Source organism: Schistocerca gregaria, chromosome 2 (assembly GCF_023897955.1).
Source record: "Schistocerca gregaria isolate iqSchGreg1 chromosome 2, iqSchGreg1.2, whole genome shotgun sequence".
NCBI classification, from domain to species: Eukaryota; Metazoa; Arthropoda; class Insecta; order Orthoptera; family Acrididae; genus Schistocerca; species Schistocerca gregaria.
This window is the reverse complement of record NC_064921.1, coordinates 956419204-956441046: the sequence shown is the minus strand read 5'-3', so window position 1 is coordinate 956441046 and position 21843 is coordinate 956419204. Positions and strand designations below refer to the sequence as shown.

The window sequence follows — 21843 nt, the reverse complement described above, 5'->3', positions numbered from 1 at the left end:
TTCATGTCGGCGAGTCGCATGTCGGTCATTGTTACGTCGTTTCGGCGGTTCCATCTCAAAATTCGGTGTACCTTGACAATTTCTTTCATAATTTCCGAAGTGCCGTGTGTTATTATTTTGTGGCTGTTCCGTATTTCTAAGTCCCTCTTCCCGTGTTGGAGCGCGAGTGTCATCTGAAATACGTAATTCTTGTATTACCTGTATCAGATGATCTTGTACTTCCCGGATTTCTCTTTGGTGTTGCCTATTAATTTGATTCTGATTTTGTTTGAATTTCCTAATTTGTTCGCACTCTTCTGTGTCATTCGCATCATCATCTACCTTTGCAGATAACTTAATGAACTGATCCGAAAGTTCGGCTACTTTCTCCGATAGTGTACGTATTTCCTCAGTGTGTTTTTCTGAACCAAATTTCAGTGTTTCCATTTGTGTTGAAATCGTATCTACTGTGTCCTTTAAGTTTTGCTGAGTCTTTGCAAGTTGCGTAAACGAATCGGTAGACGCAACTGAATCAATTTTAGCTTGCAGGTCTCATGATTTTCATGAACAATAGTTAGCAGTTCTTTTATGGCTGCTTCGTGAGTCTGTAATGAGTTTTCATGCCGCGAAAAAATAGGTTGGAAATGCTCACAAATTTGTGTTTTTACATCATTACAGACTTTTTGACATTTCAATTCGATTTGATGCAACTCAGTAGTTAAATCTTCACGTGTTTGTTCAAGCGTATGTTCCACTGAGTCTAACTTTTGAAACTTTTGTTCCATTGTGTCTAACTTTTGAAGATTTTGTTCCATTGCGTCTAACTTTTGCTGTGTTTGTCTCTGATTTTGTTCCATTGTGTCTAACTTTTGAAGATTTTGTCCCATTTGTTGCATTAACTGTAATAACAGTGCACTGGTGTCTGAAACATGTTCCTCAGTTTTAGTCGGCAGTGCATTTCAACCGGCAATATTCGCATTTTGAAAAGCAGAAAATGAGTCTTGACTTATTTGAGGAAACGGTGAGGACGCAAAACCTGAATCTACAGTATCTGCAAGATTGTGTCCGGTCATTTCGGAATCCTGAGGCGAGCTGTTGCCGACCGATCGATCGATAATGCTTCCATGTTCACTAATTGTTTCACTGCCTACACCATTATTTGCAGCCCATTCCATTTCCCTATGCACAATTACCAAATTACTACTTTGAACATTAGTTAATTCATTAGATGGTGGCGCTAACACACTGCTTTCGTCTTCACTGTCATTTCTCAGTTTACTTTCGAGCCTAGTATTATGTTTTTCACACGCCATTATTGTCACAATACTTCACACGACAACACAGAAAAACACAATTTGAAGAGCAAAAATAAGAGAACACATTAACATAGCAAATAATATCTAGTTAAATGCAAGCGCAGCTGCGAAATACTCGGTGCAAATCTACATGCATGCCACAACTGTTTTACTGTACAACAATGAAAGACTGTAACTACAAAGGAGATTCTCTCTACAATTACGCGCTAGCAATAAACAAAATCTACACTAATTACACAAACTACAAGAAAAAAATCAGAAGATTCCAGTGAGGTATCCTCGGCTAACGGTCGACATATAAAACATCCCCTTAGAACAATTATACAAAACTGTGCTTAAACTGACACACAATATTTTTTTTTAGCGCAACGCAATCTGACTTTCAATAATCCCTACAAAAGAATGGCCCTGACTAACATTAACCTATACCTTTCACAAATCACTTACCTCACAAAAATCTTGGTTACTCGAACTACTGCAATACAGCGAGCGCCACTACTGCCAACCAAATAAAAGATTCAACCTAATGAAGGCACTAACTACTGATAGGCATAGTTAGCAAGTGAAAGATTTTAATAGAGAACAAACAATGTATTTACCTTAATAGTCATAATATATATAGCAGTTCATGACATCCAGTCTTACAAATTTCAAAACTCCGCCATCTCTCTCCCCACGTCCACCACCTCCAACTGCGCAACGCTACGCGCTGTTAACATCCAGCTGCCCAACACTACAATGGCAGACAACAATGCAAACCAGCCACAGACTGCATACAGCTCAGCCAGTGATTTTCATACAGAGCGCTACGTGGCGTTACCAATAAGAATACCTAAACAGCCTACTTACAACCTCAGATGTTAAGTCCCATTGTGTTCAGAGCCATTTGAACCACTTGAACACTCTTTCAAATTCGGAAAGTAGAAGGTCTAAAATACAAGAAATAAAAGGTTATGTACAACTTGTACAGATATCAGATGGCAGTTATAAGAGTCAAAGGGTATGAGACGCAAACTGTGGTCGAGTTCTCAAGATGGCCAGTAGGGAGTTTAAGACAATTGCGGTACAGTTTCATTGTTGCCAGATTTGCACCTTGCCCCAGTCCCTGATGTCATCGATGAGATCTTGCGTTGTTGCTAGATTCCTCACCCTATACACCTCCTCCTCCCCTCTAACCACACAATCAAAGATTACGTTACAAGATGACTGCTCCAGCCCAATTGCCCTAGATCTAAAATGATAAGAAATTCAAAAAGATGGGAAATTCAAAGTAGACTAATTGTCCTTAGTAGACACATCAAAAAAAGTTTTGCATCACCTCGGTTCCGAGAGTTCCGGAACCTGTACCGAAAATTGGAATAGAGATCAACATAAACATCATTTCCTCCCTTTTTATTGATAATGGAAACTACACATTGCATGTTGTACCACCATACAGCGAGACCTTCAGGGGTGGTGGTGCAAATTGCTGTACACACCGGTACCTCTAATACCCAGTAGCATGTCCTCTTGCATTGATGCATGAATGTATTCGTCGTGGCATACATCAAGAATTTCATCAACGCACTGTTGGTCCAGATTGTCCCACTCCTCAACGACGATACGGTGTAGATACCTCAGTGTGGTTGGTGGGTAATGTCGTCCACAAACAGCCCTTTTCAATCTATCCCAGGCATGTTCGATAGGGTTCCAGTCTGGAGAACATGCTGGGTACTCTAGTCGATCGATGCCGGTATCCTGAAGGAAGTCATTCACACGATGTTCACGATGGGGGCGCGAATTGTTGTCCATGAAGACGAATGCATCGTCGATATGCTGCCGATTTGGTTGCACTATTGGTCGGAGGATGGCATTCACGTATCGTACAGCCGTTACAGTGCCTTCCATGACCACCAGCGCCATACGTTGGCTCCACATAATGCCAACCCAAAACAGCAAGGAACCTCCACCTTGCTGCATTCGCTGGACAGTGTGTCAAGGCGTTCAGCCTGACCGGGTTGCCTCCAAACACGTCACTGATGATTATCTGATTGATGGCAGCCCACAACTTGGGCGGGTTTAGTGATGACGTCTCTGAACAGTCAAAGGGACTGTCTCCGTGATACAATATCCACAGTCAACGTATCTTCAAGAGTTCTGGGGACGGGGGTGTTGCAAAACGTTTTGCGAAATGTGTATATTTCTGTGTTGTCCACTGCATGGACACCCAACAGTTGCCTTGGCAGCTGCGCGTGAAGTATGACAGAATATGGGGGTGATTTCTGTCGTTGTGCTTCATCTATTTAAACCAGTTGTGGACTGATGTGAGGTCAGAACCGGTCCTGGCTGCAACCTCACGGAAGTTCAGAGCCTTGCCAGACCGACAACATGGCTGACACGCCAGACTGCACCACTGCTAGGTGCTGTAAGACTCCCTAGTGGAACGCCTGAAACTTATTTTAAGCGTTAATTTTTCTCTTCATTAGGAATAACATGGCACTTGCTAAGAACTCTAAGCAAATATGCATACATGTAGACATTCTTTTCGCAAAACATACAAATAAAGTTTAGAAAATCGTTTGTGACAGACTGCAGAATGATTTACTGACATTAAAGTACATCTCACGTAAGTACCATCGACACAAGAGAAATAAAGGGTTGTGTGGATCACATAGTCCTTTCGCTATCGCTGAAGTATCGATACTTGATGGTTAGATACTGCGAAGCACATTTCAAATAGATTCTGAACTAGCTATACAGCAACGATCTTAGAGGTATTTTGACAGATGACAATATTATTCTCTAATTAACACTGATTTTCACTGTAGATAGGCTTTGGCACAGTAGACATTTGTCAGTGGTCGCACCCAAAGGTAGTTCTAGGTGAGCAGCATGATTAGCAGTGCAAGTGGGAAGAGTAACGCAGCATTCGTTGACAGTGATCGCAGCGCAAATCTCAACAATGTCAATACCGTTATTCGTCAGTGCTTTTCTAAAATCAAGTCCCTCACAAATCATCCATTCTGCGGCTTCCAGTGTGACAGTACCCAAATGCTTAGCCATGGACTTTACACTCGGCCGACTCACATGTATCATGACGCACTCCACCATACGCTGGCCACGTGAAGGCATAGTCTCACCACTCCTAAGGCCAGCGCGGGGTAGCCATGCGGTCTCAGGCGCCTTGCCACGGTTCGCGAGGCTGCCTCCGTTGGAGGTTCGAGTCCTCCCTTGGACATGGGTGTTTGTTTTGCCCTTAGCGTAAGTTGGTTTAAGTTACATTAAGTAGGGTGTAAGCCTAGGGACCGATGACCTCAGCAGTTTGGTCCCACAGAACTTTCCACAAATTTTCAATTTTCCGCTCCTAAGGAGAGCACTGAGCTATCTTTAATATCGCTTGCACAGTGCTCGCCGACCAAGTGTGGAATGTGGACACCCAATATGCATGTATGGACTAGCTACTAATAGATGCAGCATAAGAATTTTCATGAACATGCATTGAGAACTCGAGGCTCTAGATGGCACTACTGCACAGCCTGTTTTGGACCAGGCTAATGGCAGTCCAATCATGGCGTGCCGTATCTTTCACTAACACAGATTTTTGCTGTAGACAGGCTCTGGCACAATAGAAATTTGCCAGTAGTTGTAGAGAGCAATATAGAGTTTGTTGATAGAGCGCACTCTCATGGTGAATAATTGTCATGCAAAATTCCTGTAACTGTGAAAGGTTCTCATGATCGTCATCGATCGATTGGGTGCTTTTGTCTGCCTTATATGGCAGACACGTATATAATACATTATGGCCTGTCTCGTACGAACACAAGATCCAAATTTCATCTCTGTTCGTACATGATAATGCGAGAATATTCCACTTCGGCTACTATTAAGTCACTGCTGATGACATTGCTACGTCAAGAATTCGTGACAAAAAGCAGAATCTATCCTGCACTGTATAGTATTTTCGAAAGACAGCTGTACCTTGAGAAGTCAAATACCACTTCTTTGAGCGATACGATGATCACTGGACATTTTTGTGCCATCCAAATATCTGAATGCCTCAAGAATTGTGCAGTCTTCTGATGTTGGACTTCGGGAGGATCTGTGAGCCTTGTAGTTTAAGTATCACTGTAATGAAGATGAACATTGATATTTCACAGGTAGGCGTCCTGAGAATACAGCTGTAGGACTGTATTGCTTACGACAGTGAGACCATTGAAGTGGAAGTGCTCTATTCGTGATTTCGCTACTAGATGCCGGACAAAGATTTTCTAGCAGTTTGTGTAACTTTGCATCCAACCTAGAGCAGTCTCTCAATCAGTCCACAAAGTTTCTTCCCTAAGTACTGTCAAAGTCTTTTACCTGCAAGCAACACAAATAATTGTAGACGTAATAGAGTGACACTTTTGGTTGAAGAAAGTCTACCCTTTCTACAGACTAGATGAATAGTGACGTCACAGGTTTGCGATGAAAAATGTGAAGGTCTTATTTCTATAGTGGTACAAGTTCATTTATGTTCATTGTGATATAGAGAGCTCTAAAGTTAAATGAGCGCTGAAAAATATGCAGTTGAGATACCAGAAATATTCTTGCTAGAGATGAATCTTCTTTCTGTTTGTTTGGTTCATTCATTTCAGAAACATTATAGGGAGAAAAGTGGAGGTAATGGACTTGTACCACTACTGAAATAAGCCCTTCATATATACCAGCATAGTAACGTCACAGGTTTTTGATCAAAGATATATGCCAACATAGTAACACATTCACAAGCATCGCAGAAGACATGCAGTTCAGAGGCATATATCCATCGAGAGGTGTGTATCTCATGGGAAACCCGAATGGCAGGACACCAGAGCGACCAGCGATAAATGATTTCGAAAGACAGTCTCCTTCCACGGGAGTGAAAACAGTTGATAGAGACGTTGGGAAGAACGTGGTTCAAGATGTGACATGTATATCTTTTTAGCAGTTAACTGACATCGTGCACTACCATTACAGACGTGACAGAAGTTGTCATAAATTTCAGCATATTAGAAACTTTGTGGGGTAAACCTTACACAAGGTTCAAAAAATCTTATGGTGTGTTCTGAAACACCCAATCCTATGATCAAATCCCAGTCAGTGAGGAGCTGTTACACTGCACTCCACATAACGTTATATGATTGTCAGCAGATAGAGCATCTAGCGAATAGGTGCTTCCAAGTGCTTGCAGGTTTCTAGAGTAAGTGGCACCACATGCTTACAAAGTTGCTGTAAATTTCAGACGTTCACTAGTGTCACAGATGTGCTCACAGACGTATTTGGTGGCCATAACAAAACAGCTTCTTTCAACAAGGTCGCTACTGATTTATACCCTCATCATTACGATTTAGCATTTTGTCACTGATGATGTCGATATAGACAGTTCGTTAAACATTTATTTCCTTCCTGTAAGCAGAAAGAACTAGCGTTCAGGCTAGCTTTGTACTTTTAAGTGATTTTCATCGATTCCTCATAAACTGTAACAAATAGCTAGGTCTCCACCCAAAGTTATTTCAAGCATACCAGATACGACAGAGAAGAGTACTTCACTTCTTTGTTTGGCAGAATCTAACGTAAATATAGAATGCACCATGATTTTTCATTTTTGTGTAGTAACAGGTGAATTCTGTGTCAAAATCATTGAAAGTGTCAAAAACAGTGAATTTTGCGTGCAAATAACTGAATTTTGTGTCAAAACCAGTGATTTTTTTGTGTCAAACTCGATGCATAGGTGGAGGATAACTTAGAAATACACACTGAAGCACTTTCAGGTGCTGGTCTGTAAATAGTTTTGCCAGAAATAGCCGCTTTTTCGTTCCTTCACAACAATAAGCTGCTGTGCACTACTAAAATCGGAACATGATTAAGCTCTTTGAAATGCATCTGGTGAAAGCCACTAAGTGGTTTTCTGTTTCAGCCACAAATAGAACAGGGAAAATACGAGTGTCACAAATATTGTGCAGGCCTGGGCATGACAACACACAGTCATAATTCAGTCTTTACTGGGCTCAATGGGATACTTGCATGACAAGGTGTGTTGCCTAATTGGCTCTTTGTACAACACCCACAAAGTGTGGTGCCTGCTGGCGATCATAGTGGACCTGTTCATGGTAGCACAGGAGCCGTGGTAGTGGTGCTAGGGTGGTAGTGAGTCATTAGTTTAATAAAGACTGTATGTTCCTATCCCACTACTACTACTGTTACTATTACAACACACACACACACACACACACACACACACACACACACACACACACACACTGTAAATGTTGAAACAGCACACAGCCCTAAACTTACAGCAAGTGAGCTCTTGGTATTGTAAACTTCTGACAAGTGGCCTGGCAATCATGCAGACTGTACCAGTGAAATGAGAAGACTTGGCAACCATACAGGCTCTGGCAGTATCCCCAGCATACGAAATCTTCGATTAGATAGCAATCTGGGAAACATGCAGGCTGCGCCAGTGGGCTGGGACATCTGATAACTACGCAGACTCTACAAGTCTCCTCAGATTCGCTACCTAGGAATGCCGTCATTTATTCTGGCATCATAGGCCTGGGTAAAATCGAGTATGACGATTGCCCACCTAGGATTTTTTTGAATTTATTACCCATTTGTACTAAGGACTATTGGCTGATTTCGAATTTCTCACAATTTTTGAATTTCTCACCATTTTATTTTTTAGCAATCGTGTTAGGTCAGCCATCTTTGGGCATCATATTGTATTTTGATATCAGAGGGTTGGAGGAGGAGAGGGTGGAGAAATCAGATAACAATGGATGATGCCACTGATGATGTTATTGATAACATCAGAGGGTGCGAGAGGAATATATAGCTACTGTACAGACTGAACCAAATTTGGAGAAGGTGTTTAAGTTCAGAGAAGACAAACAAAACTCTTAAGTTTACCAGCGACATTGTAATTCTGTCACAGACAGCAAAGGGCTTTGAAGGGCAATTGAATGGAGTGGACAGTGTCTTGAAATAACGATACGAGATGAATATCAACAAAAGAAAACTGTAGCTAAATCAGGCGATACTCAGGGAATTAGATTAGGAAATGAGACTAAAAAGGTAGTACACTCCTGGAAATTGAAATAAGAACACCGTGAATTCATTGTCCCATGAAGGGGAAACTTTATTGACACATTCCTGGGGTCAGATACATCACATGATCACACTGACAGAACCACAGGCACATAGACACATGCAACAGAGCATGCACAATGTCGGCACTAGTACAGTGTATATCCACCTTTCGCAGCAATGCACGCTGCTATTCTCCCATGGAGACGATCGTAGAGATGCTAGATGTAGTCCTGTGGAACGGCTTGCCATGCCATTTACACCTGGCGCCTCAGTTGGACCAGCGTTCGTGCTGGACGTGCAGACGGCGTGAGACGACGCTTCATCCAGTCCCAAACATGCTCAATGGGGGACAGATCCGGAGATATTGCTGGCCAGGGTAGTTGACTTACACCTTCTAGAGCACGTTGGGTGGCACGGGATACATGCGGACGTGCATTGACTTGTTGGAACAGCAAGTTCCCTTGCCGCTCTAGGAATGGTAGAACGATGGGTTCGATGACGGTTTGGATGTACCGTGCACTATTCAGTGTCCCCTCGACGATCACCAGAGGTGTACGGCCAGTGTAGGAGATCGCTCCCCACACCATGATCCCGGGTGTTGCCCCTGTGTGCCTCGGTCGTATGCAGTCCTGATTGTGGCGCTCACCTGCACGGCCCCAAACACGCATACGACCATCACTGGCACCAAGGCAGAAGCGACTCTCATTGCTGAAGACGACACGTCTCCATTCGTCCCTCCATTCACGTCTGTCGCGACACCACTGGAGGCGGGCTGCACGATGTTGGGGCGTGAGCGGAAGACGGCCTAACGGTGTGCGGGACCGTAGCCCAGCTTCATGGAGACGGTTGCGAATGGTCCTCGCCGATACCCCAGAAGGAACAGTGTCCCTAATTTGCTGGGAAGTGGCGGTGGGGGTCCCCTACGGCACTGCATAGGATCCTACGGTCTTGGCGTGCATCCGTGCGTCGCTGCGGTCCGGTCCCAGGTCGACGGGCACGTGCACCTTCCGCCGACCACTGGCGACAACATCGATGTACTGTGGAGACCTCACGCCCCACGTGTTGAGCAATTCGGCGGTACGTCCACCCGGCCTCCCGCATGCCCACTATACGCCCTCGCTCAAAGTCCGTCAACTGCACATACGGTTCACGTCCACGCTGTCGCGGCATGCTACCAGTGTTAAAGACTGCGATGGAGCTCCGTATGCCACGGCAAACTGGCTGACACTGACGGCGGTGGTGCACAAATGCTGCGCAGCTAGCGCCATTCGACGACCAACACCGCGGTTCCTGGTGTGTCCGCTGTGCCGTGCGTGTGATCATTGCTTGTACAGCCCTCTCGCAGTGTCCGGAGCAAGTATGGTGGGTCTGACACACCGGTGTCAATGTGTTCTTTTTTCCATTTCCAGGAGTGTAGATGGGTTTTGCTATTTTGTCAGCAAAATAACTGAGGATGCAGAGGATGTAAAAAACAGACAGGCATGGCCAAAAGGGGTCTGAAGTAGAGAGATTTCTTAACACCGAATATAAATTTAAATTTTAGGAAGCCTTTTATGAAGATACTAGTCTGTCTTCTACCATTATGAGGCAGTGAAACGTGGACAGTAAGCAGCTCAGACAAGAAGAGAATAAAATTTCTGAAATGTGGTGCTACACAAGTATAGTGAAGATTCTACACTATACCTTGCTCCATACTGTAGCTGGTCTAGATGGACCACCAGAAAAGACTCTTTAGTATTTCTGCAAGTAAAAAGTAAGGACATGTTTTAACTCCAAAGTTACCCTATGAAGTTGCTACCGTAGCTCAAACTCCAACAGCAGTGCCCACCAAGGGAGCTTACCATCTGCGTTGCGCCCACGCATTAATTCGTCTTAAATAATCTAACCTTTCAGCAGTATACTTGCGTAACTTTTCCAATCTTAATAATTTATCGCTTAAATTATAACAGTTGATCCATAATAGACTATCTTCGTAACAAACGTCCCTAATTTTCGAGTCAGAATAATCTGTTTCTCACAAAGTGCGTCGATTACAACGGCGTGAAACGCAAAACGAACACAATCATTTTCGCTTAACCATCAGCGAATTACAAATCGATCTCTCCTCATCTACGGTCTTTTAGATCTTCACGGCATGTCATATTTTATGTACGTTATTAGGAGTTTTACAGCTACTTCGCCTTCTGTAAATGTACACAAAAAACGGAGTACGTGTAAATCTCGCTTAGTAATGCTCACATAATTAAATCGTAATACATGTTTCTGTAATAAATTCAGAGGTTTAGTGTGGATCCTGAACTCGAAAAATGTAACATTCACCAGACGGTACTGTAATAACTATGTTGTAATCATGACGGGATCGATGTTCCTTGATATAGTTTTTTTAACATATTCCGTTCCGTAGAATAATATGCTGAACAATGCATTATCACTGGTTAGTCTCGAGTTAATTCTTACTTGCATAGCTAATCGGTACGATAATTTAATTTTGTAATCAAGAATCTTTACTTTTAGACCAGTTTATCACAAACGTTGCCGATGGTCACTATTAAGTCTCCATACTTAGTTTATCAGTAACAATAAATCTCATCTTTAACTGTACGACCACTAAAACCTAGACGCTTAATTGTAACAGCATAAATAATATTTGAGATTTTCGTCGTTTGTTAGCATTGTACAGTAAGTTATCAGTGTTACCTCCTCACAGAAGAAGACACGGTGATTTCACAGCGCTACATTATTTCCTAAGAGAATGAACAGAGTCAGCAGCATAAGTCAACACGTAATTTAAGAAAGTTAATTAGCGATATACTGCACGAAAGAACGCTGTAATATTTATCCAGGTAATGAACGCTAGAAACTAAAGCAAATATGACCTTTTCCTCTTCACAGGAACTTGGTAATCTGACAGCAATTACATCCTTTATATTGCTTCTTGTAGATAAACAAATTCACACTTCATTCCAGGTAATTTATCCAACCGTCAATTCTGTTAACTTCATTGGAATACTTTTCCTTGTGGAATTCTAACTGTGGCCGAGCGGTTCTAGGCGCTACAGTCTGGATCCGCGGAACCGCTACGGTCGCAGATTCGAATCCTGCCTCGGGCATGGATGTGTGTGATGTCCTTAGGTTACTTAGGTTTAAGTAGCTCTACGTTCTAGGGGACTGATGACCTCAGAAGTTATCCCATAGTTCACAGAGCCATTTGAACCATTTTTGTTAATCCCTCTGTTGAAACTCTCTTTCATTTCCAGTGGATATAGCCCAGTGAATCAGCCTGATCGAATTAAACTCAGTGACCGTTAATAGAAATCCCATCTGATCCACCTGCGAGGTGCATTCTATTTGATTCATCTGGTACTATAGATGGATCGTGGTGGACAAAATCAAATGATTAATCCTGCTTCTGACAGTTTTCTAAGCGGGTCAGAGGAAACTGTGTGCAGAACTTTCGACCTTTACCAAAATCGGACAAGTGCCCTACCGACTGAACTTCGGAAACACGACTCACAACGCTTCCTCGCAGCTTTACTACCGCTAGTACCTTGTCTTCTACGTTCCAAACTTTACAGAATTTCTCCTGCGAAACTTGCATTTTCGTCCTAGAGCTGAAAATAGTTTACTTTATAAAATACTGGAGTGTCATTTTTAATTTCAGTATTTTTTGTCTTTTATTGTTTGCATCCGAAGCGTCGTCAGCATGTTTACCTTCAGGTATTCTGACAGTAAGCGACCTAACATCAACTTGACTTTCAGAACTATACATATCCTCACAAATCTGATGGCCACACAACTGAAGAAATGAAAGACCAAGCTATCATGTATCATAAATAAACTCTTTTTTTGTTAAGCAGGCAAGATACTGCTGAGTTTGACAACCGGCTCGTGCTCTCCCTTCATGATTCAGGCCTCCTCCATTATCCTGAATCACTTCAGGCGAAACCTATTAAGCTTCCCCGTAGAAGGCCAATCTTAGTTTCCACCCAATACGTTTACCGAGCTGAGTTAGTACCCTTTAATTATATCAGTGATATCTTCAGAGATTGTAATTCTTTACTTGCTGCCTATGTTAGCAGAGTATCAAGGAGAAAACAAGTGAAACTTGATCCCAAGGTAGAAGTCATTGGCGTCGGCATTCTAGGAATTGTACTGACGTCAGCACATTCCAAAGGCAAAATTGTGTTTGTTGTCTTGAAGGTCACTGACGTCTCCCTCCCCTCTCCCCCTAATGTCAGTATTCCAGGAATCTCTATTCTGGTGCTGAGACAATTGTGCTCTTGGCCAGTCATCGAGGACTCCATTCTTCATGCCATCATGCTCTCGGCCAATAGCTGTGGAGCCCCACTGGTCCCGGCCAATTTTCTCTGCATTCCAGGTCAGCGCCCTGTGATGACAGGACCATAACCCCGATGTGCTCAAAAGAATCCGAAAGATTTATCAGTAATGCGCTGCTGCACTGAGCCCCATTGCTCTCATGCAATTTGCTCTCCATTCTATGTCTGTGCTCTGTAGTGAAAGGATCAGGTGTGGGTATTACGGCAAAACATTTTTTCATTATTATTCCAATTACGTGAGTTTCGTCATTCAAGGTCTGTACACTGTAGTGGAAGACCATTAGCAGCAGAGTCAAAAAGTGTTTGCCAGTATTACTGCAATTTATCAGGTCAAACAAGTTGACAACATAAATTAATGACATCGTAGGATATGCTGCAGAATGGCGCTAAATATGAACGGAACATACTTCAACATAACAGTGTGTGAATAAATTAATAAAATCACGGCGAATTCTACATACCTGTTTCTTCTCTCGACGAACTGTGTGTATGCTAGCCAATATTACAACTCATGGCTGCCATCAAGTTTTTTATCTTAACTAACACAACTAGCAGTCAATTATTCAGCATTTTATTTTATATTATTTTATTTTATTTATTTATATTTGCAGAAATACCCCTCAAAGTACGTCAAATAAACCATTGCTTTGAGGCGACCTACCTTACATTGCCTCCGCACATCCTTCAGTGTCTATTTCTATTAATGTTAGGGTACTGTGATCTACACTAAGCGTTAGCTATCGGGATGGACAGAGTGAGCCGCTGGCGTTTGTACGCTGGCAGGAAAACGCACACACGCACGCACACACACACACACACACACACACACACACACACACACACACACAACAGCAGCAGCAGCAGCTGCAGCAAGGAGGAGTTGTGCTGCATAAACGAAAGTTGGTAGGCGTGTTGAAACGTCTATCCTATTTCGCACCTGCGGCATAAGAGTGGCGATAGTAGAAGAGGTCTGCATTAAAAACACAGCCTAATCGTCGTGAGCGTCATTGAATTTGAGATTGGGCGTGGTGTGTTGATATTAGTCAAGAATGCCTTTAAGGTGATGAAGACACTTTCATTAACATTTCACTAAGTTTGGTTGAGTTTTGTGATATAGATACGAGATGCTGGATGTTCCTTCAGCGATATTGCGGAAAGACTTGGCAGGAATGTAGCTACTAAACATGAATGCTGGAAGCAGTGGTCGCGAAAATGTACGGTCGCCAGAAGACTGGGTTCCGGGCGCTACGCCGGCCGATGTGGCCGAGCGGTTCTATGCGCTACAGTCTGGAACCGCGCGACCTCTACGGTCGCAGGTTCGAATCCTGCCTCGGGCATGGACGTGTGTGATGTCCTTTGGTTAGTTAGTTTTAAGTGGTTCTAAGTTGTAGGGGACTGATGACCTCAGCGCTTAAGTCCCATAGTGCTCACAGCCATCTGAACCGGACGCCACCTATCACTGCCGAGAAGAACAATCGTATTTCACTTGTGGCGCTGGTGCATCGTAGTGCATCTGCAGCAGCAGTTTGAGCAGCAGCCGTGACCACAGTGACACAAAGAACTGTTACAAATCGGTCACATCAAGAACAGTTGCGTGCCAGATACCCTGTAGCGTGTATTTCATTCTCCCTAAACAACCATCATGTTAGAGTTCGGTGGTGTCAAAGGACAGCACACTGGAGGGTAGGGTGGAAATCTGCTGACTTTTCTGACAAAGACTGGTTCTGACTCGATGCCAGTGACAGCCGTCTCTGTTGGTTAGGAGGAGGCCATTCGAGGGCCATCAAACCAACTTGTTTGCGTTCTAGACACAGTGGACCAACACCTTGACTTATGGCCTGGGGTGTGATTTCGCACGGCAGCACGAGAACTCACGTGGTTATCCTACGCACCATGATTGTAAATCTGTAAGTCGATCTGGTGATTCGATCTGTTGTGCTGCTATTGAAGAACAGCATTCCACAAGATGTTTTCTAACAGGATGACGATCACCGACATAATAGTGTTGTAACCCAACTTGTACATATGTATGTATTAAAACGGGGCGGCTATGGTAGTTGTAGTTAGATGCATAGAACATTCCATTTCGGAAAATTGTTAGAGAATTCAATACTTCCAGATCTACAGTGTCAAGAGTGTGCCGAGAAGAGAATTGTAGGCATTACCAATCACCACGGACAACGCAGTCTCCGACGACTTACACTTGAGGACCGAGACCAGCAGAATTTGCGCAGAGTTGTCATTGCTAACAGGCAATCAACACTGCGTGAGTAACCGCAGAAATCAGTGCGATACGTACGACGAACGCATGCGTTAGGACAGTGCGGCAAAATTTGGCGTAAATGGGCTGTGGCAGCAGACGACCGACGCGACATCCTTTGCAGGTATGTATGTATGTCTTAAACTGGGGTCGTAGAAACGACAGAGAGGCTTCGTCGCGCCGTAGCCCTCACTGGTGGACAGCCCCACAACAGGCCACAGCAGTCCACCCACCCCACCGCCACCCCACACGGAACCCAGGGTTATTGTGCGGTTCGCTGCCAGTGGACACCCCTCCCCCCCTCCTCCTGGGAACATCTCATAACAGACGAGTGTAACCCCAGATGGTTGCGTGGTAGAATAATTCATTGTGTACGCGTATGTGGAAACAGTGTTTGTGCAACATCGCGGACACAGTGTAACTGAGGCAGAGTAAGGGGAACCAGCCCGCATTCGCCAAAGTAGATGGAAAACCGTCTTAAAAACCATCCACAGGCTAGCCGGCACACCGGACCTCGACACTAATACGTCGGGCGGATTCGTGCCGGGGACCGGTACGCCTCCCCCCCCCCCCCCCCACCCCCCCCCTCCACCCCCCCCCCCCCCCACCCCGGGAAGCAGCGCGTCACACCCAGCTTGGCCTACAGAGTGTCGACTTGTTGCCTTGGCCTACGCGATCACAAGATCTATCTTCAGTCGAGCAAATGTGAGACATAATAGGACGATAACTCCAGCGTCATCCACAAACACCATTAACAATCTCTGTACCGACCGACGAAGTGCAACAGGCACGGAACTCAACTACACTACACCACCTGACATGCAGCTCATGTTTGCATTCTTGCAATCAACATTCTGACGGTTACACCGGTTATTAATATACCATCATTTCACATCCTCAATGGCTTATCTCGCGCTTATTTAATGTGTGTGTCTTGCAATGTTGATCACATAAATATGTTACCTAGACAAATGTATTCTCGAAATTTGATTACATAGATTATGTTTTGGTGTTGCGATTCTTTTCTGTCAGTGTATTTGAAGCAGCATTGAATGACAGACATGTATCTGTCAACCTTCTTCATTTCGACTTGATGCCCAGCCGGGTAAAAACGGTTGTTGTCGCTGGATGTAGTAGTTTCGCAGCCTCTATTCCCCCAGCTCACATGCAAATACACTACTGTCCATTAAAATTGCTACATCACGAAGATGACATGCTATAGACGCGAAATTTAACGGGCAGGAAGAAGAGACTGTGATATGCAAATAATCAGCTTTTCAGAGCATTCAAACAAAGTTGGCGCCGGTGGCGACACCTACAATGTGATGACATGAGGAAATTTTCCAACCGATTTGTCATACACAAACAGCAGTTGACCAGCGTTGCCTGGAGAAACGCTCTAGTGATGCCTCCTGAAAGGAGAAGAAATGCGTACCATCACGTTTCCGAATTCGATAAACGTCGGATTGTAGCCTATCGTGATTGCGGTTTATGGTATCGCGACATTTCTGGTCGCATTGGTCGAGATACAATGACTGTTAGCAGAATATGGAATCGGTGGGTTCAGGAGGGTAATACGGAACGCCGTGCTGGATCCCAACGGCCTCGTATCACTAGCAGTCGAGATGACAGGCATCTTATCCGCATAGCTATAATAGATCGTGCAGCCACCTCTCGATCCCCGAGTCAACAGAAGGGGACGTTAGCAAGACAACAGCCATCTGCACGAACAGTTCGACGACGTCTGCAGCAGCATGGACTATCAGCTCGGAGACCATGGCTGCGGCTACCCTTGACGCTGCATCACAGACAGGAGCGCCTGCGATGGTGTACTCAACGACGAAACTGGGTGCACGAATGGCAAAACGTCATTTTTTCGGATGAATCCAGGTTCTGTTTACAGCATCGTGATGGTCGCATCCGTATTTAGCGAGATCGCGGTAAACGCACATTGGAAGCGTGTATTCGTCATCGCCATACTGGCGTATCACCCGGCGTGATGTTATGGGGTACCACTGGTTACACGTCTGGGTCACCTCTTGTTCGCATTGACTGCACTTTGAACAGTGGACGTTTCATTTCAGATTGTTACGACCCATGACTCTACCCTTCATTCGATCCCTGCGAAACCCTGCATTTTAGCAGGATAATGCACGACCGAATGTTGCAGGTCCTGTACGGGCCGTTCTGGATACAGAAAGTGTTGGACTACTGCCATGGCCAGCACATTCTCCAGATCTCTCACCAACTGAAAACGTGTGGTCAATGGTGGCCGAGCAACTGGCTCGTCACGATACACTAGTCGCTACTCTTGATGAACTGTGGTATCGTGTTGAAGCTGCATGGGCAGTTGTACCTGTACACGCCATCCAAGCTCTATTTGACTCAATACCGAGGCGTATCGAGGCCGTTGTTACGACCAGAGGTGGTTGTTCTGGGTACTGATTTCTCAGGATCTATGCACCCAAATTGCGAGGAAATGTAATCACTTGTCAGTTCTAGTACAATATATTTGTTCAATGAATACCCGTTTATCATCTGCATCTATTCTTGGTGTAGCAATTTTAATGGCAAGTAGTGTCTAATCACGTATCCTTCGTACTGCATCATACACATATAGTAAGCACACTGGACTCGCATTCGGGAGGACGACGGCTCAGTCCTACGTCCGGCCTCCAAGCAAATGCCGGAATGGTTCCTTTGAAAGGGCACGGCCCACTTCCTTCCCCTTCCTTCCCTAATCCGATGAGGCCGATGACCTCGCTGTCTGGTCTCCTCCCCCAAAACAACCCAACCCCGTACAGTAGGTGGCGCTGGTTGCAGGTGCAGCAGGAGGAGGGCCGGCGGGCGGCGGCGCGCGCGGGCTGCGCCTTCTACGAGGTGTCGGTGGCGGAGGACAGCGGCGACCTGTACGCCGCCTTCGAGTCGCTGCTGCGCGAGATCCGCCTGGCGCAGCCCAAGGCGGCGCGCAAGTTCTCCGTGTCCAAGATGCTGGGCACACTGAAGGCGGGCCGCGCCGCCAGCGCCGCCAACGTGAACAGCGTCAGCTGCGTGCCCGCCGGCGCCGGCGGCAGCGTCGTCGTGTGTCGCGGAGCAGACCTGCACCACCGGCGGCGCGTCCTGCGCCGGAGGCAGACTTTCAGCGCCACCGCCTCCCTCTGACGGCCGCCGCTGCCGGTGTTCATCTGGAGGGCCGCCTGCCTGCCCTTCGCTCTACACTGTTATTACAGTTCTCGGGTGTACCCAGTAACTCTGGGTTCCACTTTCAAACAAGTTACTCAGTTGTACCAAAGGCTACAGTGCTCTTCAGAGAGCAGCATGTCCGGTAGCTGGCAGAGAAACACTGTTGAACGTTCGACTGATGGAGACGCGCTGCCTACTTTGCTAAGAAGGCCACTGCATCAGTGTGTTATCCGGCTACCTAGTCGCTAAGTACTTTGCACATGGCCTGCTAGCTGCAGCTGAGTTATCTGTACAACATATATCATGTGCTGAACATTTTCTACAGCGCACAGTGACGATCGTATCTGTCACTCGGAGTTTGCTCAATGCTGATCCTACTCAAATACGACACCTGTCCCCAGAATGACACTCATTGGTGATTTCCTCAGTTCTGAATGCCATCTCGGACTTAGTCACCTTAACAGACACAACACATAAAAAAATCAGTCGTCACAATCCTCTATACGTGATTTTTAAAATGTATTTTTCATAAAAATACACACCCCAATACAAATATGTAGCGAACGGATTTGGTGCGTTCAGTTTTTATTCTGGTGTGGCAAGTGAGAGCAGAGTGGTGATAGATCTGTTATGCTTCACACGTGATATTCCACCAACTCCCGAACAAATATACGGTGTGTAAAGATTAGTAATGCTCGTCTGGTCGGAAGTCATCTCGAATCTCTAGTGGAGTAGCAAGGGACGCCATGCACCACCTTTTAGTAAAGTGCGACGTTTCTGTATGGATAAGCAATATTACAGATGCTGGCTCTCTAATGAAGAACAGTAGCGAGTTCATATATCGCCATCTATCGGTCTACTCGAATCCTCCCCTGCCCCCACCCCCTCCTCCCAGCAGCCAAATCGAAGATCTTAAGACACCATTTTTACTGTTGCAGTTTATATGAATTTAGAATAACATGAAAGTTTAATATAATGTCTTAAAACATTTAATTTATGGTAATTTTGCTCATAATCAGATTGACGGTACAAAATTGTTAGCTATTGTTTATAACTAAGTAGATGGGTGGTTTAATGGTTGTGTAGTGATGATGAGGTGCCGTCCTCCAAGGAGCTGAGGGGACGATGCGGTAGACCCGCACCGCCGGCTAGGCAAGGTCCTAGCGGAGGTGGTTTGCCATTGTCTCCCTCCGACCGTAGTGAGGATGAATGATGATGATGAAGACGCCAAAACACCACCCAGTCATCTCGAGGCAGGGAAAATCCCTGACCTCGCTGGGAATCGAACCCTGGGCCCCGTGCGAGGGCAGCGAGAACGTTGCCGCAAGACCACGAGCTGCGGACAGTGGTTGTGTGAAAAGGGAGGTAATATGAGTAAGTGTAAGCTGAGCGTTTCGGGAGATTCGTAAACCGAACTGTAACGTAAGTGTTTGGGGGACGTCATTTACAAAATCAGTGGAAGGGTGGCAGGGAAACATGTCCGCCTTTTTACATGGCCTAATAGTGCCGTGTATCAGCACGTGGTAAATGTAACGAGATAGATTTAAGCGTTCTGGCCCAATACAGGCCAATCGAGTCCGACCGACCGACCGCCATGTCATCGGCAGCCAATGTCGTTATCGGATATGGTACTCAGAGATTTGTGGTCAGCACGCCGTTCTCCAACTCGCTGTCGGGTTTCTTGCCCGTGGTGGTGTCAAAGGACAGCACACTGGAGGGTAGGGTGGAAATCTGCTGACTTTTCTGACAAAGACTGGTTCTGACTCGATGTCAGTGACAGTCGTCTCTGTTGGTTAGGAGGAGGCCATTTGAGGGGCATCAAACCAACTTGTTTGCGTTCTAGACACAGTGGACCAACACCTGGACTTACGGCCTGGAGTGTGATTTCGCACGGCAGCACGAGAACTCACGTGGTTATCTTGTGCACCATGATTGCAAATTTGTAAGTCGATCTGGTGATTCGATCTGTTGTGCTGCTATTGATGAACAGCATTCCACAAGATGTTTTCTAACAGGATGACGCTCACCGACATAATAGTGTTGTAACCCAACTTGTACATATGTATGTATCAAATCGGGGCGGATATGGTAGTTGTAGTTAGACGCATGGAACATTCCATTTCAGAAAATGTTAGAGAATTCAATACTTCCAGATCTACAGTGTCAAGAGTCCGACCGACCGACCGCTATGTCATCGGCAGCCAATGGCGTTATCGGACATGGTACTCAGAGATTTGTAGTCAGCACGCCGTCCTCCAACTCGCTGTCGGGTTTCTTGCCCTTGGAACAGCTGCTGATCGGTCGAGTAGCTGCTCAGTGGCAGCACGTGGCGTAGTCCTCTAATCGCCAAAGACTTCACCACCGTCTGCAGCTGGCGGCGTCTCAAAGTAAACTGCTCGAAGAATTGCGTCAGCTTTATGTACGCAAACGTCTGTGGGAGTAGATTCAAGTGGTATAGGGAATGAGAGAATAAGCTTTATCGAACTAACAAAATATATGTTTGCTGCGAAATCAAAGCAACTCAGTAACAAAAGTGATTATCTTTTAACACCTTTGAAACCAAAACCTGTGCTCGGTGACATTCCAACGGTACTGCTCCAGCATGTTCCTTCTAACAGTGTACCGTGCGTGGCATTTCCACAAAGGCTTCTAGATTGTTGAATACTTGTCTGGCAAACTCTTCTTGCGACGAGATATTGCCAGTGTTAACTAGTAACAAATGTAGTCAATCGAGTTCGTGTAAATGGACAGCGCAGGATATTGCTTCCCGCCTCCTGGTAGAAATTCACACGAAGGAAGGAAGGAAGATTAGTGTTTAACGTCCCGTTAACATCCAGATCCTTAGAGACGGGCCACAAGTTGAAAGAGTTTCAAGGGTGGGGAAGGAAATCGGTCGTGCCTTTTCGAAGAAATCACCCCGGCACTTGCTTGGAGCGACTTAGGAAAATCATGACAAACTTTATTGTGGATGGCCGAACGCATATTTGAACCGTCCCTCTCCGCAATACGTGTCCACTGTACTAACGACTGCGCGAGCGCGCACAGTAAATTCACACTAAGTCTGTGCAGTGCTCCTCCGCATTACTGAAATCAGCGCCAAAATGTCGTACGTAGAGCTGGTTGGAGAACCCTATCTCGATACTACATACCCCTTAAATGGCCCTCAGTGGCGATGGGAGGTGTCTGAAATTCGTATTTAAATACGGCGCAGAACACGATGGACCCAGGTCCCTGCTGAAACCATGAGACTCCAAGAGTGGGACGCTCATTGGTAAGCTGTCCCCTCTACACTCTTGAAATATCCTGCTCAGAATTCACCTGCTTCGCACACCGCGATGCTAGGGGCTTGAATTGTTATTTGGCATGGATGCCTATAGGCTGAATAGCTGGCGCGGAGACGGTTTGGTTTCGTATTATCTGGCTCGATACGGCGTTCCAAAGATTCGTAGCGCAGTTCTGTTGCGTTCTCCTACGCATCAAAATTAATTAGTCATCATCTGGTGTTTAGACCACGGACGACCACTACGACGCTGATATCAGTACTTTGTGTCTCACAACGCTCCTTCAGTATTAGATCAACGCCGCTGTGGTGTACGATAGTTCGGCGGGAAACTTACCAGTTGAATACATTCGTTGCGCGTTCTTTCTAAGCTTGAAACTACTCTTCGAGACGTCTTTCATT

At 45.3% G+C, this 21843-nt stretch overlaps 1 protein-coding gene across 1 annotated transcript in view; it reads left to right on the top strand.

The window, feature by feature from the left end:
- The window catches only part of LOC126335434 (ras-like protein family member 11B), a 355291-nt gene extending 335261 nt beyond the window's left edge, over positions 1 to 20030 (top strand). The window contains exon 6 of the mRNA XM_049998715.1: positions 17802 to 20030. Coding sequence (XP_049854672.1) covers positions 17802 to 18140 — 339 coding nt within the window. The 3' untranslated portion in view covers positions 18141 to 20030. The remainder of the gene's footprint in view (positions 1 to 17801) is intronic.
- Positions 20031 to 21843: the final 1813 nt, after the last annotated feature.